Source organism: Pan paniscus, chromosome 4, assembly GCF_029289425.2.
Source record: "Pan paniscus chromosome 4, NHGRI_mPanPan1-v2.0_pri, whole genome shotgun sequence".
Lineage (NCBI taxonomy): Eukaryota > Metazoa > Chordata > Mammalia > Primates > Hominidae > Pan > Pan paniscus.
Genome location: NC_073253.2, coordinates 32,444,677 through 32,456,853, shown reverse-complemented (window position 1 = coordinate 32,456,853; position 12,177 = coordinate 32,444,677). Strand labels below are relative to the sequence as shown.

Sequence of the window (12,177 nt, the reverse complement as noted above, 5' to 3'; positions counted from 1 at the left end):
AATGAAAATTAATAAGGGTTGCACCTCAAGATGTTAGTAAAAGGTCATTGCTTTATATTTAATTTTTCTAAATTCAATTATTGTGTCTTGGCAAAAACAGACAAAAGGAGGAGTTGGTCAAAGAGGAGGAAACAAATCACTTAAATTGGGTCACAATTCTGGCCTGCCATTTCACTAAATGACCATGAGATGAAAAGGAAGTTTGCTCTTCTCAGATCAGGCTTAGTTCTTGGTGCCTCTGAACATGAAGTTGTTTCAAAATGTGGCCTTTTGGTGTGATATGTTCCCTACAGGCAAACCTGCTATACTACTTAATGTTCAATCCGAGAAACCAACAATTTGTTTTAACATTGAAGGAAAAATTGACAGTGCTAGATATATTGAGAGGTGGGCTGTGGGTCTCCAAAAATGTTGCTTCCTAAGGACTTTCAAGAATCAGTTATGTTTAAATTCATTTTCCTTACTGATTGTCAAATCTAATCACTAAGTAGCAATGTAAGTCCCTTGTATTGAGATATAATACCATTAATATTGTATGCCAGGTGCTAGTATGTTCATTTATTCAATACTCATAATAAGTCTATACTTATATTTATATATCCATACTATCCTATGAACTTTTCATTTTAATTATGAAGGAACTGAGGAACACAGAGATTTGACAACTTGTCAGCATCATACATTTGGTAAGAGTAGAGCTTGGGTTTCAAACCCAGACAGTCTGGCTCTGAAGTCTGAACTTATTTAAGACTAGGATATAATTTTATGAATAAATATTGACTTAGTTTTTTAAACATTTTATTTATTTATTTATTTATATGGGTGCCAGGGCATAGGGATTGAGGGGAGGGGGTGCTCAGGGAAGGGGCTAAATATTGACTTTAGCAACCCAAAAATGGTTACTTACTTCCAAGCAAAAGAAAAATTCCTTCCCATCTTCTACCAGTCAGTATGAAGACACTGAATTCATTATGTAGCCAGAAAGGTAATAAAATGTTTGAAGATTGAAAAAGAAAAAAAAAGATATAGAATGGAGAGATCCCTGCTGCTGAGAAAAATGAAAAGCTCTTAAAGGCCATAGGCAAAGCTTCATTGACCTCCGCAGGGGCCCAGAGGTAACCCTACTCCTTTCTGGGAATTAATGGTCTGCTTATTCTTCATTCTCCATGTCCTTCCCCACCTAGATTGTGAACATCTCAATGGGTAGAACTCTGCTGTCTTAATCATACTAGAATCTAAAGTGCTTAGTACAGTGCCTGGTGCATAATAAATGCTTTCAAATGTGTTGAATGAAATACTAAATGAATGAAAAAGATAATAAAATTGTGATTCCTATGGTGACTGGATTTTTATTCTTTATCTCTCTCTAATAGACAAACGGGCAACGATACATTATTCAGTAACCTTGAGGCTGATGCTTTTCACTCTTACAAGCCTCAGGTAATTATGCTGTCCTGAAAACACCCATTAAGGACCTTATGCAGAATCCTCAGATGTTTATCTCCAGGGGCCGTAAGTGACCTAAAGCAATTTTTGGAAGCAGTGATAGTGCCATTAAAACTAGTAGAAAGTGGTCACTCTCTTTTCTGTATGTGGTAAGCTTACTGTCTTTATTGTCACCTTCATAATAAGAGAAAATATTTTATTTTATTATTATTTTTTTTTTTCTGAAGAGTGTGGATAATGAATTGGTGAGGGAGAGGCTAAATCCTTTGCTGACTTCTAATGATGAGCAAAAAAGACAATTCAAGTTCAAGGGTGTTTTCTCTGAGACAGAGTTTTTCACCTCAGGGCAATCTTTGCTTCTTTGTGAAACCAAACCTGCTAATTGGTATCCTCCTCTGACAATGCCCACATTGGGTCCCTGGAGCCCAATAAGTATCTAGGGCCCCCAGCTATCTAACAATCATGGGAACAAGAGAGGAATAAATTATCATTAAAGACTCATTGTTCTCCATAGCTGGGAGTTTGGGCTTTTAAAAACATCAAAATGTGCTAGGTCATTTAATAATTTACTTCCTGAAGTACATTCTAATTCTAATTGAAATGTGTGTTTTACTTAGGACTAGGTGGGAAACATAGAACCACACTCTTGAAGGTATCTCTTTGAGAGCCACTTGCTTTATTGAATAGCTTTGCCTTCAGCTTTGTAACTTTGTATTACAGTTCATATAGTCTTTATAAAGATAACTATTCCTGTAAATCTGGCATAGCCTTAGTTTTTTTCTCTAGGCTTTGCTCACAGAATTCAGACGCCTGACTCTGGAACAGAAAGTGAACATGCGTGCTTTGCAGATGATTCTGACTTAAACATATGGCTATTATGTTGTACATTTTAAAAAGTATATTTAATGCAGTGAATTCAACTGCTTTCCATATGGTTTGATTTTGTTTTTTCCCCCCCTTCCAACTCCATGCAGGTTAGTTCTTCCCCTACTACTTCACAGCCTTGTGGGGGTGTGTTCATCAGTGTCAGAGCATGACAACATGTCAGCTTGCACATTGTATATAGCTGGCACTCTTTTAGCTGGAAGCAACACAAGCTAGCTTAAACAATTGAGACAATTATTATCTCACTAAATAGAAAGTTCAGAGTCAGGGCAAACTCCAAGTTTAATCAGCAGCCCAGTATTGTCACCAAACCCCTGGGATTTTTCTCTCCATCCTGCTCATTTCAATGTCAGTTTCATCCAAAGTCTGGTTCTCCTCATAAATCCCAAGAAAGCTCATGGGTTGATCAGACCTTTATTCTTTCTTGTTCTTGCCAGCAGGAGAGAGAAAGATGATCTTTGCCAACAGGAAAGATCTTTGCTGTCAGCCTAGTTGGGCCATCATAGGCTTCACACCAATCATAGTTGTCAGGTGAATGTAAAATGGGTTTGACCGTCGATGTCCAATATGGTGGCCATTAGCCATATTGAGCCCTTGAAATATGGCTAGTCCAAAATGACATGCACTGTAAGTGAAAAAGATACACTGGATTTTAAAGACGTAATACGAAAAAAATGTAATATAGCTCATTAATAATTTCTATACTGATTATATTGACAATATATTTCAGATAGATTAAATAAAATACATTAGTAAAATTAATTTACCTGTTTCTTTCTACTTTTTTAAAAATGTGACTGCTAGAAAACTTTAAATTACTTATATGCCTTCCTATATTTCTATTGGATGGTGCTAGCTAACTAATCGAGATTCCCTCTGAAGTGGGGGTGAGGTACACACTCGAATGAAATTTAAGGTTTTCTTAGAAAAAGGAAAGCAAGAATCAATGTGAAGTAAGCAGCCACATGGTCTACTTCGTCTGAAGGACCATTTTTTAAATTGCTTTCTTGTTGTTTTTATTCTAATTTCTAATTGGTGACTGGAGGATATAAGAAAATCAGTAGTAACATGTGGGTTTTGTTGGGGACCAGGCCAGTTTTTTCTAAGCATTCCAAACTATGTACTATGTGGGAGTTTTGAGACAGCAGAGATGTCATATACTGTTCTTGATTGCCAAGTAAGTTCACTGGGAACAACGCTGGATTAAGCTCACAGGCCTGAATCCTTTTCCATTGCTTAGTCTTAAACAATTTTATTTTGTTTCATGTTCAGCATTTATTCTGTTATTAAAGCAATATGTAACAGTGGCACCAAATGTATAAAAATGATTAATACACTGTGGGGCACAGGAGACCTTTCCTGGTGTCCGTTGCTTGTTGCTTTCTACTCTACACCATTTCTCTTTTTTTTCCTTCTTGTTTCTTGCCTTACACTCATAGGCAGAAGGACTCCTTTTCACACTTACCTTATTGTAGGTAACCTCTGTCTGTTTCACAGCTAATTGTGCAACGAAGAACAAGGATTTGGTAGAGTTTGTAGAATAATCGGGAAGCCTGTAGACATTAGTGAAGAAAAATCAGCGTGAATTCTTAACAAATTATAAGTTACTGTCAAGATGGCCAATTGTAAAGCCAAGACTCTTCCTTGAGAAAAGTCTCTTATCATCAAAGGTGTGTGGGCAGGGCAGGACGATATTCTACTTTAGGTTCAACTCACCCCAGGGCTGGTATTCTCCTTGCACATAGCAGCACAGCCTACACCAGGAGCTGCACTACTGAAATACTTCTGCAGCAGTTACTAAATAGCCACTGCCCAAAACCTCCACATTCCTTTCTTACCACCCTGGCTTTTCTGGCCTCTCCCCCTGAAATCTGGCAGGGAAGATGCAGACAGGACCTCCAGGGTCCTCTTGGCGCTGAAGGGACCTCCAGGACTCTGCCGTACTTTTAAACAATGCTTCAACTGCCCAACATTTAAACCTGCCTTAAACTAGTGATCAGTTTCCATCTTAGCAAAGAGACAAAGGAAAACAAAATATCTGGAATGAAAACTAAGAAGGCGAAGGGCCGGGCACAGTGGCTCACGCCTGTAATCCCAGCACTTTGGGAAGCCGAGGCGGGTGGATCACGAGGTCAGGAGTTTGAGACCAGCCTGCCCAACATAGTGAAACCCCGTGCCTACTAAAAATACAAAAATTAGCCAAGCGTGGTGGCAGTCACCTGTAGTCCCAGCTACTTGGAAGGCTGAGGCAGGAGAATCGCTTGAACCCGGGAGGTGGAGGTTGTAGTGAGCTGAGATAGCGCCATTGCACTCCAGCCTGGGCAACAAGAGTGAAACTCCGTCTCACAAAAAAAAAAAAAGAAAGAAAGAAAAGAAAAGGAAAGAAAACTAAGAAGGCAACTTAATGTTTTCTTTGATGATTTCTAATAAAAAAAAATCATTATAATTTTTTATTCATACACTCCATTTAAAGACTTCTCTTGAAGAGTCATAGTGGAGCGGAAAGAAAACTGTAGCACTTTGTGATATGATAACTAGATTCCAGTTTTATCCTGACACTGGCCACCTGTGTGAACTTGGTAAGTTTCTTCATTTCTGCAAGCCTCACTTCCTCATGAGTAAAAAGCAATAATGCCAGTTCTTACTTCACAGAGTTATGAAGGTAAAAATCAAATAAAATATGAAAGCAACCGGCCCTGTTCTTGGCACATCACCAATGCTTGATAAGCTCTGGTCGAATTAGAATTTGAGAAGCTGGAGAACAACTGCATGAAAAAATTTTTTGTAACTTTGTATTGAAGTAAAACACACAGGCAGAAAAATTTAAATTATTGTATTTAGTGTAATAAATTCCTGTAGAGAGAACACATGTAACCAGCACCCCCATCAGGAAATTAAACGTTATCCATACCCCAGGAGTCCCCTCCTGCCTCCTTCCAGTCACCCATCTCTAAGGAACTTTTCATACCAGACTGATTGTTTTAATGTGGGAACAGAATATTGCACATGCCCTGATGGGCTTGAGTGCTTAAAAACAAACAAAAAAGGTTCAGGTGAGTTGTTCTCCAGACTGAATGGAGAACCTGTGATAGATTATGTAGAGGCGTGTTAAAGACAAGCACAAAATCTCTCACTCACTCATACACTCGCACAATCATACACTGCAAATGTGTAAGGACTTCCTTTTCTGTGAACAATGCCAGGTTAGGGATTGTGGCATTTGCAAACATGCTCCCTGTTCTCCAGGATTTTTTTTTTGAGAAGAAGTCTCACTCTGTCACCCAGGCTGGAGTGCACTAGAGTGATCTCAGTTCACTGCAACCTCCACCTCCCAGGTTCAAGCAATTCTCCTGCCCTAGTCTCCCAAGTAGCTGAGATTACAGGTGCATGCCACTACACTAGGCTAATTTTTGTATTTTTAGTAGAGATGAGGTTTTACCATGTTGTACAGGCTGGTCTTGAACTCCTGACCTCAGGTGATCTGCCCACCTTGGCCTCCCAAAGTGCTGCAATTACAGGCATGAGGCACTACGCCTGGCCAGGATTTTTACCAAAGGAGCAGCATAAGCAAAATGGGAAACCATTGTCTAGGGATCAGCAAGCCTGGTTTCTCCTATTCTGCTAGTGAACTGAAGCCTAGGGTTGGGGTAGACCAGTGAAGGCATGAATGCCAGGCAAAGGATGTCTGCAGGCAGTATGGAGCCACTGGATGCTTTTGAGTGTGGGGTGACAAGGCAAAAATATTTTTATTGTGGAGGATGGATCTGGGAAAAGAGAGCCTAGCCACAGAAAGTCAATGAGGAGGCTCTGCAAAACAGTCTAAGCCAATGAAGCCTCAGAATCACCTAGAGAGGTTTAAGCCACAGATTGCTGGGACCCTTCCCCAGGGTTGCTGCTTTAGAGGGTCTAGTTAATCTGAGAATTTACATTTTAAGTTTCCAGGTAATACACTTTGAGAATCACAGTTCTGAGCCAAAAGTTCTCAACACTCACAATACATTAGACTCACCTAGAGAGTGTTTTACAAACACCCATGCCCACGTCTCACCTCCAAAAAAAGACTAGGATTTAATTAGTCTGGGGTAAAGTCTGGGCATTAACATTTTCTAAGAGTGATTCTATCGCGTTGCCAATTTTGAGAACTACTTATCTAGACAGGGATTCTGGAATGTGGCTCCTTATCAGAATTACCCAGAGAGCATGATAAATAGATACCTGGGCACCACCCCAGATAAAGGACATCTAGGGTGGAGTCCTGGCATTCCTATGCTTGATCTTCACAGACTGGTCACTCTGATGCAGATGGTTCTCACACTGGCTTTTGGGAACTGCTGGTCTGGAAAGGCAGATGAGGACGCAAACCCTAAAAACAAAGTATGAGGAATGGCAATAAATGAGAGCTCCTAGGATTTTCTGACTGCTTAGATGGGCAGATCCTGGAATGGAATTGAAGCCCAGAGGGTGGGAAATCTACATACGGGTCACAAGAAAGCCTTGTGTGGCTGTCAAGGTGTGGCCACCGAAAACCACTGGTCGCACAAAGAGCCACCACTTGAATCAGTTATCTTCCTGCCAACAGCCTGACACATCCAGATGCCTCATCTTATCAAACCCTGACAATTAGTGGGTGCTAATTCATGCTGACTAAGCCCTAGGAGGTTCAAGTCTCTAACACAGCACAGCAACTGTTAATTTTCACTGAGAATCAATAACAACCAAGGTAGCCAAACACTTGTATTCTTCCCACGGGTAAATCACACAGAAAGCCAAATTGTCATCAGAAAGTTACTGGGTAGAGATGGAATCAGAGCGGAGAGGAGTTAATTGCATGATTCAAATGTTTAGGGGCATCAGGTTGTGAAAGCTGGGTGCCTCCTCTACAAGTGAATATTGGGAGGAGTCTGAAAAGACACAGCCTCTAATGGACAGTTCCTAATGGCCACAACCAGTATTTGCCCCAGTGACTCGGCTGGATTTGTGCTCCACCATCCACAGGCTAATTAATTCATTAAGTCTTTAGATATATGAATATCCTTAATCAAACGAGTCTCATCTTGCTCACCCGTGAGTCCCTATGTTTCTTAGGGTGATTTTGCCTATCTCTCATCTGAACAATGATGTAGTTTATAGTTTAGTTCTCAGAGGACAATTCCATTTCCTTAATACTACACTTCTGGAGTGGTAGTATTGGGGAAAAATACTGTCGCCACATACAGTTCGATTTCACTCTTTTAGCAACAATTAGTCTTATTTTATGTGGCAGAATTAGAGGCTAATATTTTAATTATTTTTATGTTTTTTCAAAGCATAGTATACTGTCATGAATAAAAGAGACATAGTTAACCCTGAGCATATGAGGCCTTTATGCTCAGATCATGAGGCCACAATACCTGGGTCACTTCTCACCTACTAAGAGCTTCCTCGAAAAGCAGGCAGGCAACTGTAGTTAGAAAACAAAGAATTAAGTTCTGCAAGTGTGCCTGGCAACCTAAACCTGCAAAATGATGGCAAACGTCCCAACCATATTTTAGCTTTACAGTTATGTTGATGATGAAACAGGCTCTTTGTGAGAGCCAAAAGTAGAACAAAGCATTTTTATCATGCTTGATAAAGATAACGAGAGAAATAAATCCAAACCATAGCATTTAGTTGGCTTCTTGAGGAGAGAGAAGGAGTGGGAGTGATGAGATGTGGACTCCCCAAGTGCACATTTGTTGCTTAGTGACATGAGGAGCAGCTCTTTACCAGGAGGGGGAAGAAGGCGCAGGTGGGGAATCCTTGAATCTGCTTTCTATAGAAGCAGACAGGATGTGTCTTCTCCGACCCCTTGATACTCTTCTATTTATGTCAGGCCTTCTGGGTGACTGTGCTCAGATTCTTATTTAAATCCAATTAAATCTGGGACTTGAGTAAACACAGATGTATATCATGCAGAAGATAGTAGTAAAGGATTCTGCATATAGGCCAGAGCAGCTGTATCTTTTCTGCTATTTAAGGTTTGGGTTTTTTCTTAGTATCTTGGAAAGAAAAAGTGGCAGTAAATATTGGCGGTTTTAATTTTATACAAAACCAGAGTGTCTCCTTTTTCTGGCCTTTTCTCTTGGCCTAGGCCAGATTGACTTTATTATAACAATCTGATTGGGCCCCTCTCCTTCCTGTGGCGACCCCACTATCCACAGAAAAAAGTTCATTCCCAGGGGGACCTCAGACTCCCTTCATGACGGGTTCCCCCTTGGCTACATAGCCTAACATCCTGCCACGTCTCTCCATCCAATGCAGACTTTTGGGGTGTCCCCACTTCAGAGCTCTTTCACCTCTGCACACTTTATCTACCTCCTTTACCTTGCCTGAAAGTGAGAATTACAGAGTCTGGAGCAAAACTGCCACCCATTATGGCTCTGCGCCTTCATTGGTGGTGTGACCTTAGGCAAAGTACTTAATCTCTCAGTGCCTCAGTTTTCTCTTGTCCAGTAAAAGAATGGTAGTGGCTAACTAGGCTCACAAGGTTGTTGGCCTTAAATGCATTAATGTGTAAAATATGCAGAGCAGTGCCTGGCACATAGGAAATAGTTAATATTTTTAACTTCTACATATCCCACAAGACTAAGCCTAAACATCATTTTCTGTGGGAAGTCTTACCTGAAAAAGCCTCCCCTCCCCTGTCTAGGAGAGTTGATTTGTTTAATTTTTCCATTTTGTCTGCATCTCCTATTACTGCATTTATGTCCCTCAACTACCAATCCACATCCTCTTACCCCCACATCCATTATCATCATGTATGTATGTGTGTACCTGATCCTCAAGTAGCATGTGGGCTCTGTAAGGGATGGTCCTCTATCTTAATTGGCCTATACTTTCCAGTGGGTAGTATAATAACCGCTACATTGTAGCTGTTTAGTGAGTATCCAACAAAAGCATATGCAAGCATGTTCCTGAGGAATAGGATTACACGTGCACTGTCTCAGTACTGAACTGTTTCTAGAAAGAAGGTGCTGTGGTTTGGATGTGTCCCCTCCAAATCTCATGTTGGACTGTGATTCCCAGTGTTGGAAGTGGGGCCTGGTGAGAGGTGACTGGATCATGGGAATGAATCCATCATGAATGGTTTACCACTATCCCCTTGGTGACAAACAAGTTCTTGCTCAGTTAGTTCACGTGAGATCTGGTTGTTTAAAAATCGGAGACCCCCTCCACAACCCTCCCTTTAAGGTCATCCTGTGCACTTTACCTTTATTAATTCATTTAACCCTAACAACAACTCTATAAGGTAAGTGCTTTATTACCCTTATTTTACAGACGAGGAAGCTGAGGCAAAGTGACAAAGTAGGGTTTGAACTCAGTCTTGCTCCAGAAATTATGCAGAGTCAGTTAAGACTAAGTTCTTCCATGCTGGGTCCCCCACTAGAAGTCATCTGACTTCCCATCTTAAATGGTTTTTAATGGTTGTTTTATTTTCTTTTTATTGTCATCTTTGGCAGAGAAATTGACTCTGGCTTATTCAGTCTTCTTAACAGAGGACCTACTGATTTTGAGATGTTAGACCGATTAGAGAGGAAAATAACAGCAACACAAAAAGGGGAATAAGAAAATAAACCTCTGAAGAATTTGATGTTTGAGTCTAGTGTTGTATGTAAAAGCACTTTGCAAGTTGCAAGGCAGTGGTTTTCAAACGATGATGTATTCAAACTATGATGTATTCCAGAACAACCAGGAGAGCTTGTTAAAAATGCCGACTTCCCAGTATCACCCTCAGAGATTCTGATTGCACGAATCTGGGGCCTTGCCCAGGAATCTGCCTTTTTAACAAGCTCCCAGGTGACCTTGATGCAGGTGGTCCAAGGTGCTCACCTTGGAAACACTGCTGTACATATGGGGCTTAGAAACGAGAGCTAGCAAATCCCAGAAGAATACTTGAGTTTTTGCCTGTACAATAATTCAAACCACCTGAGTGGTAGCTTATTAGTGCTTTTCTGGTTCCCCGGTAACTCACTAGCTTTCGGCCAAGGAACTTGATTGAGAGGGTATTGATGGGGAGGAAGGGGAGGAAAAGAAAGGAATAGGGCCAATTAAAACCACCTTCCCACTGAGGTGATTGTTTCTCTGTGGACAATGAAGGAGCTGTGGAGCACCTTCTTCCTTCAGTGTCTCCCTAATTGGCTGTTGTGACTATCATTCTGCCCTGAGGGAGGTTAATAGAAACAAGAGAGAGAAGAAAAGGATGCCAAGTAACTTAGAGCAGGAACAAAAAAGGAGCTGGAACTCATTTCCACCAGGACAGAGAGAAGCCCTGATTGGTCTCTTTCCCTAAGGTCCTCTTTCACACATCTCTACGACCTTTCCCCTCCTTTTTTCTTTTCTCCCTCAGAGGGACCAATAAACATGGGTTGTCTGGACAAGCAATGCTTTATTAATGATCCAGGGAAAATTCCGATGACCCAGAATTCTGCCATAAAGTGATATCGTGTTATTGCAAAGTGATAGTGTTCTTAACCTTCTTGCTGAACCACATTTTTTTTTTGAGATGAACAACAGCCAGAGGCTCTTTTATTCTGAGCATCTTTCCAAGAGAACAGTTGAGTTATTTGGATTTTCATACTGGACCATTACATGGCATGCATTAACAGTGTGTGCTATAAACAACTTACCTTTCGCTGAACTAAGTAATTTAAAGTAATTTTAACAACATAGTTTGGCATCGTGATTAAGATTTCCTGGCTTCAATCCTAGCTCTGCAAATCACTAACTGTGTGTCCTCGAAGGTGACTTTACATCTCTAAGCTGCAGGTTCCAATCTGTAAAATTGAGATAATAATAGGACCTCCCTCCCAACATACACACACACAAACACACACATACAACAGCGAATTGTTATGACCACCAAGTGAGACAATACATGTAAAATACAGTGCCTCACCCACAGTAAGCCCACAATAATGGTGGCCTCCATTGTTTTTTATTTTTCTGAATTATTATTTGATATTTCTAACATAATAATTGCTGAATTGCTGGACAAAAAAAAAAAAAAACAAAACCTAGAAAAAAAGGAACTTTTTAAAAAGTGTTTCCTCTCTATTAGCATTGAACTTCAAATGCTCATAGCACACTGTAAGCAGAGCCACAGATGGATTCCATCCAACGGGAAGGACACACAACTTAGGAAGCAAACAGACATAGGAGAGCAAGATAAATCACTTAGTTGCTTACCACACACATTGTGAGATACCGAATGTGGATTAGAAGTTTCTTACCAATAGTTGGGCCTCCGTTTCTTGAATGGTTTTATATTTCCAGACTGCAAACAAATGATTATATGTGTGAAAAAAATATGGAATAGGCAGGAGGACATATTCAAGTGAACCAGAATACCAGGGGCTCTGGTGTTCTCTTGGAGCTCTCTGCACCGGGTAAATCCTTTGAGTGTAGGCTTGCTGACAGCCGTCTCATTCACACGCAGGTTCCTCCCGGGTATAGCTCTGAGAGCAACAGCCCCTAGTCAGTGCAGGGTTACTAAGCAACTATACTCTCACTGAGGTATGCAATAAGAGAAAGTCTTGATTTTAAAAACAAAAGAAAACCAAAACACCATAGTAAGCAGAGCTAATAATACAACCTGCTCTTCTCCTTTGAGTATGTTAACCCTCAAGCTAGTTTACCTTTACCAGCATAACACAACCTCATGGAAATCAAATTAGAAAGCATGCTGCAGTTGTATAAAGTAACTTCAAGCAATGTTTTAAATTACTGCTAATACATTTCATGTTAAAATGGCACCTTATATAGTGAACCCTTTTGTGTGTATCATCTCTCAACAGGGCACCTTAATGGAGAGCGATTGTCATTTGAATA

General features: G+C 40.5%; 1 protein-coding gene across 1 annotated transcript in view; it reads right to left on the bottom strand.

Annotated features, from left to right (window-relative positions):
• Window positions 1-2,105: 2,105 nt before the first annotated feature.
• Window positions 2,106-12,177, bottom strand: part of TMEM167A (transmembrane protein 167A) — a 230,032-nt gene continuing 219,960 nt past the window's right edge. Inside the window, exons 7-9 of the mRNA XM_063604412.1 lie at window positions 11,580-11,623; window positions 3,797-3,884; window positions 2,106-2,956 (exon numbers count right to left, since the gene is read on the bottom strand). Of these exons, the coding sequence (XP_063460482.1) occupies window positions 2,909-2,956; window positions 3,797-3,884; window positions 11,580-11,623 (180 nt within the window). The 3' untranslated portion in view covers window positions 2,106-2,908. The remainder of the gene's footprint in view (window positions 2,957-3,796; window positions 3,885-11,579; window positions 11,624-12,177) is intronic.